The sequence below is a fragment of the Pempheris klunzingeri genome, chromosome 11 (genome assembly GCF_042242105.1).
Source record: "Pempheris klunzingeri isolate RE-2024b chromosome 11, fPemKlu1.hap1, whole genome shotgun sequence".
In the NCBI taxonomy this organism is placed as follows: domain Eukaryota; kingdom Metazoa; phylum Chordata; class Actinopteri; order Acropomatiformes; family Pempheridae; genus Pempheris; species Pempheris klunzingeri.
The window spans coordinates 26,007,856-26,028,336 of NC_092022.1; the positions used below are offsets into that span (position 1 = coordinate 26,007,856).

Below are 20,481 nucleotides of genomic sequence, written 5' to 3' on the forward strand. Positions count from 1 at the left end.
AACAAGAAGAACATATTTGTATTATTCAATTCAATTCAATTTAATTTATTTTGTATAGCCCAATACCACAACAGAGTGTCTCATGGTGCTTTACAAAGTTCACTGAAATAAACAAGTGTAAGCGAACAAACAATCTAATAAAGAGTCCAGCAGTCGATGAGGCCAATGGATCAGTCCGGTGGATCAGTCCGAGGCATCACCTGCCCTTTATGACCCTCCTTCTTCAGGAAGGAAAAACTCAAAAAACCCAGTGGGAGAAGAGAAACCTCCAGGAGCACCACAGTGAAGGAGAGATCCAGCTCCCAAGGACGGACAGGCTGGAGCCTTGGACAGACGCACATCCATTGGCTGGTGGAGAACCACATCAGCGGGGCCAGGACCAGGATCCATAGGAACCAGGGAACCACATCAACAGAACCAGGACCAGGACCCACAGGAACCAGAGAACCACATCAGCAGGACCAGGACCAGGATCCACAGGAACCACAGGAACCTGATATTGGTAGCAATATAAATGATTTGATATTGGCAAGTCCATTATTAATTGTTAACACAGGGTTTCCTTTTGATGTTCTTCCACAATAAATACTTGCTCTTACTACAGTGTGTACGTTCAACATGCCACAAAGCACTGCTATAAATATTCTTACATTAAAACGTCAGACATGAAATACTACAAATTCTACACTGTATGAGTTGATGGGATCCAGAGACTTGAGGTGAGAAATCACCAGTATGGTCTACAAAATCAGTCCTCCTTCAAACTACTGACACTAAAATATATCTGTATTATTAGATATATTAGAGGTTGAGTTGCTAAGGGAGAGTAACTCAGCGGTAAAATCTGGTCCATGAAGTGCTTGGATCTAAAACTCAGTTTTAAACCCTTGCAGCTGGAGTAAGAGTCTTACTTGTTTTCTGAATAGGTGTGAGAAAATGACTTGTGGTGATGTTCCTGAGGTGGTGGAATCACCATCAACATTTCAAAAATGGAGGCTGGAATCAAACATCACACCTACAGTCGGGTTTCACACATGTATAGTGCTGCATGTTGGAATAAGGAAGCTAGCACAATGTGCAGTATACGCTGTAAACATATCAGAATCTTTTCCCTGTAGTTGTAGGTACTTTCTAGGGCTGACGCTAAGAACTACTTTCATGTTGTTGATTCATCAATTAACCATTTGATCTAAAAATAAAAAATGTTTTTTTTAAAAATACCCATCACAATTTGCTGATCTGATCCTCTGACCTCTTCACTGTCTAATGGTGTTCAGCTATGTATTAAAGGAGCAGTTAGCCTGAGATACAGAAAGTGATACGACATGTCTCGACATTCATTCTTGATGGAGATAGCAGTTTAAAAACAAATTTCACTCCAGGCCTTCTCGCTAGTTCTTTCTGGAGTTTTCAAATGCAAGTATCATAATATTCTAAATGCTGTGGGCCCTGTGTGTGTGTGTGTGTGTGTGTGTGTGTGTGTGTGTGTGTGTGTGTGTGTGTTTTCCCCTCATTAGATTAAGATGTGCTTCTTGTCTAATTGCAAAGGCTGCTTAAAATGTGTGCAGAGGAAAATGATACCCTGCCATAGCTGGGTAGACACCATTTTGCTGTCCTAACAGATGGACTCAGTAAGCATATACATCAAATGGTTAATATATAGTATCTGTCGAAGACCCAATCAAAACTGTGCAATTCTGCTATTTAAAAAGAAAAAGGATTATTTGTATGCAGCATCTGTTCATGTGTACTGTTTGCATGCGGAGGGCTGGCCGTTGTTTTGTTGCATTCCTGCAGAGGGTTTGACCTTTGACCTGGTTGTTACATTCCATAGAGGCTTGTCCTGCAGCAGCAGCAGCACCACAGCCAGCCCTGCACTCACGTTGCTTCTGTGCCACCGAGAGACGATGTGTGTTGAGCTAGTTTAGACGGAGGCACTGGACACGGCGGCGACGATCGGCAGACACCAGCAGACAGCAGAGCGCCGTCCCGAGCGGAGAGGAAGCATCTTGTTTTGGGTCCAAACACAGTCAACCGAGAGCGCAGTTAGCCATTTTGCTAAGCAGCTAAATCGCCATCGTATTGAGGTTGCTTTGTAGACACACAGCAGGCTAGCCGCAGACACCAACGCAGAGGAAATGAAGGACAAACAAAAGAGAAAGAAGGAGCGGACCTGGGCTGAGGCTGCTCGCATGGTAAACACTCTATTTTGACATTTAACTGCTGCATGTACATTATATATGGTTTGGTGTGAAGTGATGGATCCAGATGTGTTGTTGTGTTTGGACATTCTCCTCACGACCACAGCCTTGGCTCTGCTAACACCAGCTAGCTATTAACATAGCAGTGCTAAGCTAGCCAGCAGGGAGCTCATGTTTGGTTTAAATGGAACTGGGGTGGGGGGGTACATTTTAACATGTGCTACATGTCTTCTGGCTGCTGACATATTAAAAGCTACGCAACGCAGCTCGCTAACGCTGCCTAGCACGCTAACATCCACCTCTTGTATCTTAAGCCCTTTGTTTGCTAGGCAGTAAGCTAGCTAGCACTATGCTAACTACTATGTGAGCAGCGAAAAGACACGCTGGGGGCACGGCAGGCTGCTGCTCTTCATGGGAACAAAGCAGTCGATAAAAACGCAACCTTGCTAACATCCTAACGTCCAACTGGGTGAAATAGTAACGTTAGGCAGCGTTACTGTTGGTGAACATAATGCACGCTCACATTAGCTAAGCTAACAGCTAACGCTAACCACCAGCTCAGCTGTCCAGTGGAGCCACATAGGTGCAGGAAAATGAAAGAAGTGGAGCAGTCTCTGTTGGAGGATCGACAAGATGTAGCTTTCATATTTACGACAAAGTGTAGTCACAAGAAACAGCTGAAAGGCAGACGTTTACCAGCAGCCAGCTGGGGGCGGGGGTTATTCTCATGGCAAAACGTTATTTAATCAATTAAAATGCACAATGACAACTGAGCAGTTGTCCACATGTTGGATGAGTACAGAACTGTGATCAGGTGTGGATTTCCTCAAAGGTTTGTGTGTATGGGTGGTGAGAGGGCACTGGGCTCACTAGCCGGTGTGTTTTGGCCGGACAGGCCCTGCTTTCAAGTCAGAGAGCTGTTTAACATGAAGGAGAACAGAGAACCAGAGGGAAATCCCAATTAAACAGAACCAAGTTGACTGTCTGTCTCCTCACAGCGTACCTTTACATACGTTCCAAAACATAGAGGCGATTATATTAAGGGAGAGCTATTCACTCCTTTTATTGTTAAGAGAGAAGGTCAATTAAAGGAGTAGTCTGGCCCTATTTTAAAGTGTAGTCTGTGTCCCTGTTTTAAAGTGACTGCAGACGGTGGGAAGGATTCAGCATCGTAGTCCTGTTTCATATTCCTCATAGTGATCTCACTCAGCAGCTCACCTTATACACTCCTGGCCACTTCATTAGGAACGCCTGTACAACCTCTGAGTGCAATCCAGCACAGCAGCTCAGCTACACATTCGGCTTTTGCGATGCTTGTAATCGGCAGTTTTTCGTAAAAAAAATTATTCAAGAAGTTTAAATTCAACGATTTGTTTATTACCGGGGTTGTGGTTTGTGGTGCTGTTGTACAGGACTGCTTGCTCTTGATCCCATCACAATGCTGATGAGCACATCGCCAGCACAGGCGATACGTGATTCGTCAGTAATGGCGAAAAAGTAAGAGATTAAAACAAAAATGTCGAAGGAACGTCCGGTCGCCACCGTTACCATGGCGATGTTTGAGAAATTAACAATTTTCACATTTATTACATCATCTTGAGCCCCTTTCAACTTGAAACAGCATATGTTTTCAAGGATTCCTCTCATGTTCCCCCTTGCAGTGCGGAGAAAAAGAAAAGAGAACCTGTTCCAATAAAAAAAAATCAGCATTCCTTCAAGAATTTTCAGCCAAGCGTTTTACATACAGCTTGTGAGCTTCCTGTTCTTTGCATGGAATTGAGGGAAAAGAAGACTACCAGTGTATGAAGGGTATATCCAAAAATATGAACTAGTCATCCATGACACATTATTTTAAAAGACAACATTGGTATTTTAAACTTTGGAACTATTTTTTTTTTTTTTTACACATTCTGGGTTCAAAATTTTTGGAATTGATCCAGTAGATCGCCTCTGCCGACATGCAGCAATGGCGACAACATAATCCCGAACCCCTATCCCCAACTGCACCCGATCAAAGTAGTTCCACTGAAAGTGCCTGACAGGCTCAGAGTGTTATTCTAAGTGTGTGACAGCATCATGGAAAGGATCCCTACAGAGAGAGACCTGGAAGATCCTTTTGGTTTAACCACAAAGTCATTATATTGCTCATCACATCAGTCATTCTACCCCTCAGAAGGCAGGAGCTGCTGGTCTACTGCTGCATCTGTGCACTGTGTTGTTCTGTGGCATTGGTGTTTCAGAGGGTTAGTTCAGATCCAACACAATACTGGTGTAATTCCCTGTTAGTGTGGTAAAAAACAAGCACTTCTAGTGGACACTCTCTGAGGGCTGGGGTTGGGCCATTGCAGCGTGTTCACAGCTACCGGCTCAGGGGATACTGGACCAACATTGAAAGCTTTTTGTAGCAGTCATTTAGAGCCCCAAATATGTAAAAATGAATAAATAAAAAGGTCCAATCCAGAGTTGACTTAATGTTCATAATACATGCTTGCCCCCTTTGCTTTCTAGAACTGTACCACCCACCTTTCTGTGCTTTAATGGCCCAAATAAGCAATGAGAAAAACATTTTGCATCGCTCATAAGTCGCTCAAAGACCATTATTGAGATGGTATATCATGCTAAATCATTAGAAGAAATCAAGTTGCCTGAACCTTTAAGGCACCTGCTCTTAAATCTACAGTGATTTGATTTGTGTTCTGTTGTAGAACTGTTCGTCAGTCTGTGTGGTTAAAGATTGTGTGGATGTTTTCCAGGTTTTGGAGAACTTCTCTGATGCACCCATGACTCCCAAACAAATCCTCCATGTCATCCAGACCAAGGGGCTGAAGGAGATGCGGTTAGACACACACACACACACACACACACACACACACACACACACACACACACACACACACACACACACACACACACACACACACACACACACACACACACACACACACACACACACACACACACACACACACACACACAGGCGTACACACATTTTTTTGATAGAAGTATCAGCTGCTACTGTCATACACTGCACTGTTCTGATGTAAACTGTTGAGAACCATTTGGTCCTGTTTCCCATAGAAAAGAAAACACCGGGAGCCACAAAACCCTGCATATATTGTTTTTGACCTTTATGTTATGTAGAAACAAACTATAGTGTGTTGCTTTCATGTAATCAATGAACCGCTACAGAGAAAATGAAGTGACATTTCTGAATGCAACAAAAACATTTTGAAAAAGACGCTGGGTTGAAGGTTACTTTTAAATAAAATACGCAATGTCTATTTTAGTCCTTCTTGTATTTAACAAACTCAAATGATCCATCGGCAGCAAACCAAAGTAACGACTAAAATAAAACACATTTTAATTAACCCAATATGGTCTACCATACATCTAGAGTATCTTTTTTTTTACATTTTTACATGCTGTTGTCCCATTTTTTTGGAGTATTTTAATTTACTATACATCAATACAACCCTTACATCCTAAATTTTAATAATATGTATGTATAGTATGTATGAAATATATACAGAAAGGAACAATTTGCATAAACATTTCCACCAATGTCCCTGGGAAAAAAAGTTTGCTTTGTGGGTTTCCGGGAGAGACGCGAGTGAAATTACCGTAATGACACCATATTGGCTGTAAAGGGCAACGTCTCAGCTTTCAGAGACCGTTGGAGTTTTTCCAAAGCACAAACTGTGATTGAATTACGGTAATCCAGAGCATTTGCGCACTTCTGGGCACGTTTTAGAGAGTTAAATAGTCATTATTTAGTTTTCAAAGCCACAGGGAGCCGCAGCAGAGGGATGAAAGAGCCACATGCGGGTTGCCGACCCCTGGTCTAGAACTACAAGTTACAGTAGGACTACCAAAATGCAGTGACACTGTGGATTTCAGTCATTTGTCCGTCATTCAGTCCATTTTGATACTGCGTCCTGAAACCTGAGGTCACCGTTGTGATTTATAAACCATAAAAATGGTTTGATATGCCGTTGAAGAGCACTGTCTTTCCCAAATGCAGATGATCGGTAATTGTTTAATTGTTCCACATTGGTCTCATTTGGTGTCCCACAACTAACTTTTATGCCTAATCCATTACTTCTTACTTACTTTGTTCCCTTTTCTTTCCCTCTACATGGACTACTTGGCTGGCTGCTGACATAAACAGGAGGTAGGTTGGAGGACCACAGATTTTTGTTGCTGTTCATGTTCTCTAAGGTCTAAGCTTACCCATGGTGCATTGTGTTCAGATGGTTGAGGGGTTAGTTAGCAGTGGGGTTGTGTGAGGTGCTTTTCCCTCGTCAGTGTAACACCTATAGTAGCTGGCAGTCGACACAGACAGAACAGCGTACTGCAGTGGATGGGGCAGCAGGAAAACTATTTCAGCCTGCTAAAAAAAGGCCTGTCTAAAAAAAAAATGTATATCAGTGTTTACGCCATATTTAGAATCTTTTGACCGCTTTACCTTGCGGCCTTTTCCTTTTGCACTACTTTTTCTCAGCAGTATGGGTGCTCTAAAACTCTAGAGTGTCTTTATTTCAACAGTATTAGGTTTCCCTTTGGGCCCGGGGAATTCATTTGTTTGACATGTCAGTTGGCTGAAGGACATCATAAAGCATTGGCATCTGATGTTTTTTTAAGTTAATAACACTAATGCAGTATACTTCAAATTGTAACCTCTGTTCACCACATGGTGCCGTTTACACTCAATAGCTACCATTCTACATGCCAACCATTAGTATCCCACCACTTCCTCCAGGCTTTCCTCCCAAAGCCACTCACAACACCATAACCCATGAACCTGTTGCCTGACTAATGTTGCTGCCGGAGGACGAGTCCTGGACGGTGATGAGGAGACCGGGCCGCCGTGTCCCTCACTCACTCAGTACACAGCTGCTGACTGACACCTTCTCTTAAACAAACAACTCTATTAAATGCTGCAATCACATGAACACAAGCAAGCAGCCGTCACAAACCTAACATTGGCTTTAACTCACTGGGCTCTGTGGCTGATTTTATTTGCGTGGACATGTGACGGGGAGGGGGGGGGTTCCTTAAAAACCTTAAAAACCATAGTATTGATAAGCTAAAATTAATTTAAAAAAAGCTAAAATTAGATGAAGGTTTTTGTTTTGCCACAGTGGCACAGGTGCAACAAGGCTTCTGCATGTAAGTGCCAAGTTAACTAAATTATCCAAACATGATAAATGATTAAAAGTAACCATTAGCTAGCTGAATGGATGCGTTCGATAAGCAGCGTCAACAAAAGTAATAGTTCCATTAAAATCTTATTGATGCCCATCCAGTTCCAGCATTTGTCGTAGAACTAGCTGCTGCTGTTTCAGATGTGACAAGAGGTTCCCAGAAAGGAATTTGAGGAGAGGTATTTTTTTGTGATTTGATATTAAAATAATATTCTGAAAAGGCTGCTTGAATATGGAGAGAGAACCTGAATCTTCAGGAGCCTTGCTCGATTGAATAACCTCCCGGGAATATCTGATATCTGATAGCTGCAATACACAAGATAAGTACTTAATCATTGGTGTGAAAATCCAATATTGCCATTAAACAATCCTGCGTATTGATTTGAAGTATTGTCCAAATTGGCCTCGTGCAACCAGAGTATCAAAGGGAAGAATGCGGCAGAGTAGATGGTGTGGTAAGCTTTATGATGGATGATGATAGATGTGGGCACCAGGTAGCTCGAACACAGCAGATCTGTCTTTGGCTCCTTGTCTTCAGTCCTGTCATGGGTTGTAACTTTTTGTCTGTGTGTGTGTGTGTGTGTGTGTGTGTGCACATGTGTACGTAGTGGTACAGCTCCTTTGGCCTGCCTAGTCACCATGCTGCATTCCCAGGTGAGGGGAGACCGAGTCAAGAACAGCATTTTTTTCAAGCTGCCTGGACGGATGAGCCTGTTCACTCTCAAGGTACTGAAACTCTCATCCGTTGTGATGGTAATGCAACCATCATAACTGGTGTCAAAAAGTTGCATTTGAAAAAGAAATCTCCTGAGAAATGTAGATGCAGTTACTCTAGATAATCCACAGGTTGAGTGGTGAATCATTTTACTGAAGAACAGCTGCTGACTAACTTATTGTTGAGATGCTCACGTCAATGAAGCTACTGAATAGGATACAGACACACATGGATAGACCAGCTTGTTTTTGTAAGGCTGGTCAGGTGATATATTTCTTTAAGGAGTTTGTTCATAATGCCACTAACTCCAATGAATTCGTACGGAGATCAAAGGAAGCCAAAATGAATCACTCATAGATACACTCCTCACTAAAAGTCAGGGATATTCAGCTTCCAGGTGAACTTAATGTGACCTTCTCTAAACCTTTGAATGCACATGTCCAACTGTTCAGTGTCTCAGTACTTTCTGCACCAGCTGCTGTTCTCTAACAAGAAGCTTAACAGCAACATCCACAACAGGTTTGATCCATGAATCCACCAATACATTTCCTGCTTCAGTTAGAATTGGTATTTAAACAGTCCTCCTCATCCTGCTGTTCACATTCTGACATCATGAGACCAAGACGACACCTAACAGTTGATCAGCAGCACCTCAACACTGGAGGCTTCAAACAGGAAGTCCTCAGACGGAGGTGTTCACTGAGCTTAGAGGGTCACAGAGTGTCATCAGGAGGTTGGAACAGTGATACAGAGACTGGAAGAGTCACAGAAAGGAGAGGAGTGGACGTCCTTTGGCCACGTCCCAATTTATTGAGACACTGACATGTTTTGTTGTGGTTTACCTACCACTGTTGGTAGATTTTCTTTAAATAAATTGTTTAAGATGAATAAAATCACCAGTGCATGTTTCTACTTAAATGTCCTACTTTCATGATATAATATCACTGTAGCATTCACTTTTTACATTTTCCATATATTTCACCTGAAAGTCAAATATCCCTAACTTTTAGTGAGTAGTGTGTATACAGTGTGCACCACAGGGTATTCAGTCACACATTACGTCAGTGGAGCAGAGAGCACACTGTTTTTCTCCAGGTGAAGACACACCTGCTAACGCTGTACTGTTCACTGTCTGCAGAAAAACGCCCTCCAGTGGACAAAGACGACGTCAGAATCGGAGACACCAACGGAGGCAGCCGGTGGCACCGCCACCTCAGCTTCCAGCAGCAGCGCCCCCGCAGCAGGCTCGGCCGTGGCCCCCGTCGGCCCCTCTGAGGCCACTGAGCAGGAGAGCTGTGACTCCACTGAGACCACTGCCGCTGCCAGCGGAGACAATGACGGTAACGCTACACCACACCAGCCACGTTTCATTACACGTACACCAGAGGCCTCTCCATTAGGGGCTCTCCTATTAGGAGGGGGAACCTTAGGTTTGCAGAAAAAAACACATTCTTTCTCTTATTCTTGTTACTCATAAGTAATTCATTAGAAGATTACGCACTTTCCGTCATGTCTTTCCTGCCGGTTCTTGAAGGGACAGCACAGTTTATGACCAGATGACTTCATCATTAGCAGCGTTTGAAGCCTGTAGACCAGGGGTCACCAACCTTTTAGAAACTGAGAGCTCCTTCATGGTACTGAGTCACACCAAGTTTGTCACACTCCTCTGAAATAACAAGTTTGCTCAGTTTGCCTTTAGTTATATATTATTATTAATGATTAATGATACTCATCTATGTGGAGACACTGATCATGTTAGTGATTTCACACAATAATTATCAACAATGACTCAACAAGGTGGGAAACAGATAAAATCAATATTACACATTTAATTTCTATTAGACATCGGAGAGAGTGGAGATTAGATCGTCTTTAAGTGCAGTGTTAGCAATTATCGTTGCTTCTTTGATAACTTCTCCATCTGAAAATGCCTCCTTTTTCTTCTTTATCAGAAAATGTGTGGCTCTAAACGAGGCTAGTTAGCATGCTAGCTCTGTGACCCGTAGTGAAGTGTCTCTCCACTTTGTGCCGCTTTGTCGTCGCCCCACAAATGAGACACGCAGTTTTCTTTCACAGTAGTGACAAAGAACTCTTCCTCCCATTCACTGTGAAAATGATGAGCTTTCTTTCTTTTTTCTGCCATGTTTTTTGGGTTAGAAACCACATTCAGCTCCTCCATCTTCGCTGCGCCCGCTAGCTTACTCTGCACGAGCGCCAAAGTTTTGTCATGTGCAGAATACTTGACCTTTGAACTCGAAGAGGTCAGAGGTCACCTAAAACTATCTAAACTAATTATTTTATTTTAAAGATATTGTCATTTTCAAATCTATATAAATGATTAAAAGTGTGATTAAAAAAAGAACAGCAACAGAAAAAAATAATTTTTAGACGCAGCTCACTGGTGAGTTGTGCTGTTTTTAAAACAGGCCTGCGGGGGGCGACTCGTGTGGTCCTTGGGGGCGACCTGGTGCCCGCGGGCACCGTGTTGGTGACCCCATGCTGCTTGGACTACAAACAGAAAACAGAAAGCTTCCAATCATGTTTGAGCTGACTTTGGTTGTATCCAGGTTAACAGTCCACGTGGAGAGCAAAGGAGGTGGAACTCATTGGCCAAAATGTGCTCTCACAAGCCTTCGGCTATTGTCTAACCAATATTTAGCTTTTATTTGCTTTTTTTTAAAAAATGTATCTGGATTCAAATGGGTTAAACAATGACTGGCACATGGAAGATGAAATCTTGGCCTGGATATCCAACCTCCATCATGTGGCCACACCAGAGTCACAGAAACATTAGCCCCCTCTCCCAGATCTCTGAGGTGATCCCGTCCCTAACGGTGAGACCTGTTCCAACCATTCAGGGTTTCCTTCAGCAGATCGTTAGGCTGAGGTGATAGACCACACACACCTTAAAGCGTCTTGTGTCGTGGTCAGTTTAATTAGTAAATCTTAGCCTTATTAGAAGTGCATCTAAAATATCTGCCATTTTCTATGTCAAACAGGACCAGTGCTGTTTAGATTGTTTTACCTCCTAAAAGTGATTGATTGATTTGATTTAGATTTTTTTTAGTGTTTGGGGACGTTTCGTTTGTTTCAGATGAGGTGGCCCATTATTATTCCACCATATCGCTCATTTTTAGCCAGAATTCGTTAACATAATCAGTATGTCTGGGCGATGTTTGTGCTAAGGGTGCTCCGATTAATTGGCCACCAATAATGGCCAATATTCTTTTCAAATAGTTTGATCGGTGGTCTCTCTAAAGGCCGATCAGATGATATAAAACGGCTCCATTTTGACTGACAGGCCATTTTAGTGCTAAGGTTGGCGACAAGGAGACAGATGTTGCGTCCAAGTGGAGAGGAGAGTGAAGGCATGGTGAGCTGACGTCTGCACAGCATCTAAAGAGAAAATGGAAGATTTTTAAACCTGAAAACCGACAAACGAGAGAGACTAGAGGTCCATCTGAGGTTTTTTTTCCTATAAAATCCTCTGTTGTTGCAGGTGCCTGCCCAGAGCGGTGGACTATTGGGTGAGATTAGTGGTCAGCAAGGTAGACTGAGCCTAAAGACAGGAAGGTGGCTCTCCTTTAACCTGGCTACATCACCATTACTTAACCTGGTTCAGAGTTTCAGCTCTAATCGGCCGTACAAAGCGCCTGTCGTGGTGACCAGCAGCAGTCAGTTGGTGTGCAGAAAACCTGTAATGTTATACAGCAGATAATACATACACATGGAGTTGAGCTTTGTTATATAGAATTTATTGCTCTAACTAGGTGTGTTGTGCACATATGACTTTTTTATTCTATTTTTTTATCCCATAAGATTTATTTTATTCCACAGGAGCAGTAGTTCAGCTTTAGGCTCCTCCCAGTAACCAGGTGGAGGCTGCTGTGGTGTGAATATACTGCAGATGTTCACCGGTCGCCTGCCAAGAAATAATTAATTCATCATATGTTCTCATCTCTCAAGTTTAATACTTAGAACGCAATATTGTTAAGAATAGTTAAATAAAAACGGTCCTACTGCTGGCCTTTTTGTTAATATTGTTAAACATCTACATCTCTTAGAACAGATGACCCACTCCATACGACTCCACAAAGAACTGGGGAAAAAATGGTGTATTTATTTAGCCAATGAGACGGATATTTAACTTTACTGTGTGTGACAGCACATCGTAAAGATGCTGAACTTGACTTGACTCTCTTTCATCCCATGACCTCGTATGTTCGTTCTGTATTGTGTTTGTTTACTCTTGCCAATGTAAAAATTCTCATAAATAAAAAGTTAAAAAAAAAAAGAAAAGAATAGTTAAATAAATGAAAGATGCTACATGATAAATAGAAGGCTTCAGATAGAACCTGTGATGGGTCATTCACTCATTCACACATCATTCATTCAGGAGGAAGCTTCGTTGGATTCCCAAAAATGATCGGAGCATCCTTAGTTTGTACTAAATGTGTTTTCAATAATCCAAACCAGCCAGCAAACGGAGAGAGGGAGAGAAAACTGAGCAAGATGCTGCAAATTCAGATGATTAGCCGGTGTGGCACATCAAAGCAAATGATTTTTACTGTGAATATAATATCATTCAGAAATTACTCATTAAAGCTTGTGAGAGGGATTTGCATGAAAACTAGCATTACTATATGCTTCTCTGCATTGATGTTCTATATCAAATGATGGGAGTGACTTCTAAAGTTCATGTACAATAAAAGATATGAAACGGATCATATAGAACATATGAAAAACACTTGTTATGTGTTGTAGATGATGACTATCAGCCTGCGATGTGATCTAACATGGTTTAACTCCATGTTGTAGTAAATGACATTTGACATCCATGTGTTAGGAAGTACGTCACACATTGCAATATGTTCTCTAAACAATGTGTTGCTGAAAACACTAAAACAATTATACCAAAGGCATTAATACATTTCATTTTATTTTATTATTCTATATTTTGCACATTATTTAAATAACTTTTGCTTGGGCGAGGTATACTGAATGACACTTTAACACTTTCAAACATCCCATAGTTTATAATTGTTCACTGTCGATACTTTACCGTATCAACATAGGAGCATGAATAGACTGATTTGAAATCTTTTTTGTTTTGAGTTTTCAATAGAAAATAGTCAAATAGTCTTTGACCCTGATGGAGTACATCCACTATTTAGAAATGCATTGTAACAAGTTGTAAATGTGTTTCTCCCTGACCTGAAGCTTCGGTGGATGAGAGCTCGTCCAGTGCCTCCTGCTCCACAGAGCTGCAGGCTCTCAGCACCCAGCCTCAGACACGCCTCAGCAGGACAGCGGGACAGCAGGGACGCACAGACATACAACAGAACCAACACGCCCAGACCAGACTGAGCCGCTCAAGACAGGTCAGCACCCTGCATGAAGCAGCTGGCTGCTCCGTGTTTACAGTGGACTTCATAACGATTTGAGAGCAGTTCTACGGTGCCATTTGGTGCACTGTTTGTCTCACAGCTGTATGTGAATAGAATGACCACCTTAACAGGTTTAACCCTTCAGAGTCTAGGACCGCCACACGGCGTCAAAGTCACATGTCGCACGTTTGAAAACGTAAAGCTGTGACACAAGCACGCAGGTGCTCCATTCAAAGACTGTTGGAAAGCGGACACTTCAAACTTTTTACAAGTGTTTGAATTTTGTCGATCGGCCTATTAAGACTAAATTTATGAAGAGCCGAAGTCGCGCACTACAGCTCTTCTACGAGTTAGAAGATGCTGAATCTGGGGAAGAAGGTTCTGATTCTGAGGAAGACTCCTTTCAGAGGATGAAGAGGATGCTGCGCGTGAAGACGAACGAGAGGAGGTGTCCGCGCAGACCCCCGCTCCTCCAAAGATCCAACTAGTTCCTGCTGGGATTTTGTGTTTCTTTTGCACTTTTACATCCAGTGTGTCCATATATTATGTCAAAATAAATAAATACTTGTAGAATCACATAGGTGAGGTTGTGCTGAAAAGAAAGACACAAAGAAAGGCAAGCTAAGCAGTTTGAATGGGAAACACAAAGGTAAAATGAAAAGTAGTAAAGTAGTTACCCCAGACTCTGAAGGGTTAAATCATCGTCCATGCCGCCCAGTCATGCCATGTGTTCAGACTTGATCTGTAGAGGGACAGACAAACAGTGCAGCTTAACAAACTGTCTCCACCTGTCCATCCCACCGCTTGTGTTGTTACAGTCGGGGAGACAGAGGAAGAAAGCAGTCATGATGCCTCGTGTTGTCCTCACCCCTCTTAAAGTGAACGGAGAGCATGTCCCTTCAGGTAAGGACTACTGGGAACTATGGGCCTGACAGGTCAGACCTCCACATTATCCTGAAGATGACGAAGATGGAAAGCATCCTGATAGAACAGTATCTGTGGGTAGGTTAGCCTTATTTAAACATGTGGTTTTTGATGTTCTAGGGCCCATGAAAAGGAGTCGAGGAGGTGTGGATGTAGACTTTGAAACACCAGGCTCCATCCTGGTCAACACCAACATCAGAGCCCTCATCAATGTGCGGACCTTCTCGGCCTTCCCCACACACTCGCAGCAGCAGCTGCTGCAGCTGCTACCAGAGGTGGACCGACAGGTGTGTTATTTTCACACTTCACAGTTTAACCCTAGCTTTTATGTCAGTGACACTACATACCCTCAGACAACGGTCACACACACAAGAAAAGAATAAAAGCAGTATTATGGACAGTGCAGCAGCAGGACTCAACATCAAGTCAGGTTATGGTTGGATACAAAACAAACTGCATTGGTTTACACTTAAGAGAAGATTGCAGTGCGTTAGCTCACTTGATTTAGGGTTGTTTTTTTTTTAATTTTGAAGAATTCATTTTTGCTCAGCTCAGTCACACACTCGGTGACATACAGACATTGTTTTGCCATTTTTAGGGTGTGTGTGAGGCATAGGCCTCTTGTTTTACTGCTATCTGTACATTGTGTCTTCTCTTTGCAGATTGGACCTGATGGTATGGCCAGACTGAGTAGTTCAGCTCTCAACAATGAGTTCTTCACCCATGCCTCCCAGAGCTGGAAGGAGAGGCTGGCTGAGGGTAGGTGATTGGTCAATCAAAGAGACTTCTCACATTAAAAAGTCACATTAGTTGAGACCTCATGCGTATGTGTTGACTACTGTGGAGAAAGTAAAATAACTAAAAGGTTGTTGCCTTTCGGTACAACTTTCACTGCCAGTATTTAGGATTTACTTACCATTTTCATAAAAATATGTTCCAGAAGTCTTCCTGTAGCATGAATGAAAAGGATACTACACATTGTAGAAATCTAAATCGTACACTTCTGCATGATCTTTGTAAATCAGGACATTCTCTGAATCAGTTCACTGAATGGACCACCTGTGTATATCTGTACTGTACTGGAACATTACTACAGCTGAACAGTGAAAACAAGTGATTTCTACTACAGATAATACTTAATAATAAGTAATAAGTAATAATAATAAGTTATGCCACAAGTTCAAATGTGGGACTGCTCTGTGAAATCTCGCCATGTGTCTGACCTGTTTAGGTGAGTTCACCCATGAGATGCAGGTGCGTTTCCGGCAGGAAATGGAGAAAGAGAAGAAGGTAGAGGCGTGGAAAGAGAAGTTTTTTGAAGAGTACCATGGGCAAAAGTAAGAGCCAACCTATTTCACTCAAGTCTGAACTCACTGTTCATATTATTGACATATTAGGTTTTGTCATATCATCTCCACGAGTACGTCGTGTGTGTCGTGTATGTCCTACATCAGTCATGGCCACTTAGATGTGCAGATAAGTGTCAGTATTTTCACAATGTCCCATTTGTGTGTGCGTAGGTCTGGCCTGACACCAGAGGAGTCCCTGAAGCTCACCATGAGTGAAGCCAGTGAAGTTGCTGCCAGTGTGCTTGACAGTGATGTAGCTGTGGTTGCTGCCGGCGCCCCCAAGAGACGCAGTGTGGGCCGCCGAAGGAGAGACGGAAGGATGAGGAGACGCACAAGGGCTGACCTGCGTCGCAGGGCCCGCAGAACCCTGTGCAAGGCCACTCCTCCGGGCCTGCAGTCTGCAGAAGCAGCTGAGACCAGCGCCGCACTGGACATCTCGGCAGTCTCTGTTGGCTCGCCCATGTCTGACAACACAGTGGTGCAAGGCGAGGTGGTGCTGCAGGCTGAGTGTGGTGTGGAGCTCCCAGCTGAGAGTACCTCCATGGAACCAAAGCCCTCTCCCACTCCGGAGCCAGTCACATTGCCCGTCCCCACTCCCACTCCAACCCCCACTCCAACCCCCACTCCCACTCCCACTCCTACTCCTACTCCCACTCCTACTCCCACTCCTACTCCTACTCCTACACCCAGCCCCAGCCCCAGCCCAGCCTCCACCAGTGCAAACGAAGAGCCCGAAGTCACGGCCCGCCTGCTCCCAGAAGAGCCTCCACCTGTACTGGCTTCCACCTCCTCCCCTTCCTCTTCCTCCTCCTCTTCTTCATCTGCCTCCTCACCCGCCTCCTCACCCTCCTCACCATCTGATAGACAGGGAGCTTTTGCTGCAGGCCTGGACTCGTCTTCATCCTCCTCAGCGTCTTCCAGTGCTGCAGTTGCAGCCGATCCCCTCGATGACACTGCCTCTGTGGTCACCTCTATCACCGGGGGTACTGCCACCAGCAGCCGTGAGAGCAGCCCCTCAGCCAGCCCTGCCACCACCCCTGTACCCAGCTCCCAGCTCAAGGAGCAGAAGAGAAGGCCAGATGAGGCTCAGGCCTTCTCCAGCTTCCCCGAAAAGAGGCCGCGGCTTGATGACCGTCAGTCCTTTCGTACCACAATTGACGGTGTCCGTTCAGAGAAGCCGCAGCCGACAACAGAAGAACCCAAGGTGCCGCCTATCCGGGTAAGACTTTGTTGCATAAATCTTACGGACTCAAGGCGTTTTATTTGTACATAATTTAGTAAATTCTGTATTTGTAAATAATTTGCCTGTTCAGCAATGAGTTTGACCCACTGTCATTGTGTCTGTCTCTGTACCAGATCCAACTGTCCAGAATCAAACCTCCCTGGGTCAAAGGGCACCCCACCTACCAGATCTGCCCCCGGATTGTGCCCCCCGGTGAGGGCTCGCGGCGGTCGGGGACGGGGGGCGCGCGCACCCTGGCAGACATCAAAGCCCGCGCCCAGCAAGCCCGCGCCCAACGCGAGGCCGCTGCTGCTGTTGCAGCCACTAGCGACGGGACAGGGCCGGCCGGGAACAGGCTGCGGCCTGCTGCTGGGCTACCGGATAGCAGCAATGGACGACGAGCGCGAGAGCATCCAGGACCTATCGAGCCCGGAGGAGGAGGAGGAGGAGGAGGAGGAGGAGGGGGAGGAGGAGGAGGAGGAGGAGGAGGAGGGGGAGGAGGGGGAGGAGGAGGAGGAGGAGGAAGTGGAAGAAGGGGAGGTGGTGGGATGGAGGAGCAGGAATCGTCTCCAGATGCTGATTCGTCTGGAGCACAACTACAGCTTCTCACCTTAGAGCCCACACCCCAGCCTTCCCCTTCACTGTCCACTACCTCTACGTCCATGTCTTTGGAGCCTCCACAAACCCCTAGCCCTCCTCTAGAGGAAACAGCTGGGGGACCAGAGGCTGGAGAGGAGATGGAACCAACATCGAGTGTCCAGAGTTCCTCCAATGGGCTCACAGACAAGACAGCAGACTCCCCCCCTCCAGAACCTGACACCGTATCTGAGCCTTTGGCTACCCAGTCGGCCAGGCAAAGCCAGGTGCCAGAGTCTGCCTCTGCCCCCTCTGGAAGGGCAGACCAGGGTTGTGAGAAACAATCACTGGCCCCAACCTGCATCCCAGATTCCCTTCCCAGGTTCGGGGCTCAGGGTGTGGACGTGATTCAGACGCTGGCCTCCTCCTGTCAGCCCAAAGAGCAGGCGCTAGGGAAGGAGGCCGGACTGGGTGGTGTTATCCAGCATGGTTCCCATCATGTGGACCCCCAGGAGGTATTCTCTCACTTAGTTACAGAGAGAAAGCAAACAGGTGCACCATCTACCCAACATGTAGATTCCTCTGGAGAGAAAGACGATGAAGCTGGGACGCATAGTGATTCAACGGAAACCGCTTCAGACTGTGAGAACGAGAGCCAGGAGGATGAGCAGCAGCCCGACCAGGACTGGTGCCCCCCGCTGAGCAGTCAGAGAAATGGCCAGCTGGTCATTTGCAGCCCTCCTTCTCAGAACCAGCAGCCAGTCATCCAGGCCCACGTGTCCAGCCGCCAAGGTCAGACTGTCATTCAGCCTTGCTTCCCCAATGGCCTGCCTCACCCTCACCACAGCCGCCCCCATTCCCAGGACCACCAGTCTCTTCCCACAGCCCAGCCGCAGGGGCTCAGGGACTCAAATGTTGTGGTCAAAGTGGAGCCAGGAGATGACTGTAGAGTCTCCAGACAGAGCCCTGCTGAAGAGGAGTGTCATGGAGGGTTAAAGTCCTTTGTCGCTCACCCAGCTGCTGCAGCTGCCTCCAAGAGACTGGCCAGCTCGGCCAGACCAGTATCCAGTGTGGAGGCCAACAACCCTTTGGTCACTCAGCTGCTACAGGGCAGCCTACCACTGGAGAAAGTTCTGCCCTCACACTCTGCCAACAGGCTGGAGATCAGCCGATTGCCGGGACCACAGTCCAGACCACCAGTTGCAAGGACCCCGGGGCCACGGAACAGGCCCGAGGTCTCGGCCCAGTCTCCGAGCCCAGAACTGACTGTGGCCTCTCAGATTCACAACAAGTCCCCAACAGGCCGCTCAGTCTCATGTCTGATGGAGACCCCCACCGTATCGCAGTATCAGCCCCAGCAGGCCCCCGGGGCTGTCCCAGTCATCACTTCTCTGCCACCCTCATCCTCCTCCAGTTCTCTGACCTATAGAAGTAAGTCAGAACTTAGCTTTCAGACCACCGTGGAGTCTGCAGTTATCAAAGACTTTCATGGTCCTCGGCCCTTGGGGGCCACACCAGACAGGCACCAACCATCCCACCGAACCATACCTAATGGCCCCTCTCTTCCCCGCGCCGACTCCTGTCTGACAGAGGTGGTGCCCACTATTAAGATCAACTGGAGGCCTCTACAGTCTCAGCTTCCACATCTTCAGCAACAGCAGACGTCTCCTTCGCCCAATGTGAAGAATGAAGTCAGTGCGCGGCCCTCTTGCCAGGCTCTTGCCAAATCCTCCCCCCCTAAACCCATGAGTGTAACCAAAAAGGAGCCTGGGGGCTGTGTGGACAGCTACTTGAGCGGAGGGGCCATGGAGGGACTTCTCAACATGGAGATGACTTTAGCCAGGATGGCAAAGAAGGAGCATGGAAAAGCGTCCTACTCCTCCGGCTCTTCTTCCTCCTCCTCCCCCTCCCCCTCCTCCTCTGCCTCCTCCCTTCCCTTTCAGCTGTACGGGAAGCTCCCCAAACCAGGTGGAGGTGTGAGCTACACAGCCAATGTGTCAGTGATGGACAACAGTGGTTTTTCCCGAAGCATGGCGGACGGTGTTCTCCAGCTACGCCCCCGCTTGGCCGCCAGCCAGGCCACCCTCAGCATCCAGGCCTTTACTGACAGTACGGCCGAGGAGGTGGCACTCAAGTGCTCGTGCCGCCTCAAAGCCATGATCATGTGCCAAGGCTGCGGTGCCTTCTGCCATGACGATTGCATCGGGCCCTCCAAACTGTGCGTGTCATGTCTGGTAGTCAGATAGTATGTTGTCCCTGTGCGCTGTAGAACTGCTATCTGTACAGTAGGAGCAACTGAACTGGGGGGGCTCCAGAGCGTGCTAAGCCTGGTGAGCACACAGAGGAGCCTATCGGGCAAGATTTGCCTTGTATAATATAATTGGTCTGTATTTTTTGTTGTTGCAGATTTTTTTTAGCTGTACTGATATAATATTATTATTATTATTATTATTATTATTATTATTGTCGTTGTTATCATTATTATCATTATTGCTATTATTATTGTGAATTTTGGGCATGATTGATTGTAAATTGTGCCTTTTTTTTGTTTTCTCTCCTCAAAAACATTTACCTCATCTTATCTTGCTCCACCTGACATCATTTGGTGGCCATCATTGTTTTGGTCCCTTGTTTCTTCAGCAAACAGGGAATTATTGTTGTCTCTTTGCGCAAAAAAAGTATTTTTTTAACCATTAAAATGAGTAAATGACTGTTTCATTGGTTTGTGTTTTGATTAATTTCATGGTTTCCTTCAACGTCTGTACTTACAGTTAAATACCTTGGACAAATAAAGTGATCATTGAGCGGGTCCTTGAATCCTCAATACCCTTCATGAACATAAAGGAATCATAATTCCCACCTCCAGACTGGATAATGATGCTTCTGTCAAAGTGCGGCTCCAT

General features: G+C 45.4%; 1 protein-coding gene across 1 annotated transcript; it reads left to right on the top strand.

The window, feature by feature from the left end:
- Positions 1–2,134: 2,134 nt before the first annotated feature.
- On the top strand, positions 2,135–20,226 carry asxl1 (ASXL transcriptional regulator 1). Its single transcript, XM_070840351.1, has 12 exons — positions 2,135–2,195; positions 4,955–5,037; positions 6,370–6,372; positions 8,014–8,131; positions 9,259–9,460; positions 13,341–13,501; positions 14,326–14,410; positions 14,552–14,718; positions 15,094–15,190; positions 15,663–15,768; positions 15,952–16,999; positions 17,137–20,226. The coding sequence occupies exons 1-12, from the start codon at positions 2,139–2,141 to the stop codon at positions 19,822–19,824; spliced, it is 4,815 nt and encodes a 1,604-aa protein (XP_070696452.1). The 5' UTR covers positions 2,135–2,138; the 3' UTR covers positions 19,825–20,226.
- The last annotated feature ends 255 nt before the right edge of the window (positions 20,227–20,481 follow it).

Excerpts from the sequence above, each read along its gene's own strand:
- asxl1 (XM_070840351.1), top strand. The coding sequence starts at position 2,139 with ATGAAGGACAAACAAAAGAGAAAGAAGGAGCGGACCTGGGCTGAGGCT. Across the intron at positions 2,196-4,954 it reads GGGCTGAGGCTGCTCGCATG|GTTTTGGAGAACTTCTCTGA; the intron begins GTAAACACTCTA and ends GATGTTTTCCAG. Across the intron at positions 15,191-15,662 it reads GAAGGAGAGGCTGGCTGAGG|GTGAGTTCACCCATGAGATG; the intron begins GTAGGTGATTGG and ends TGACCTGTTTAG.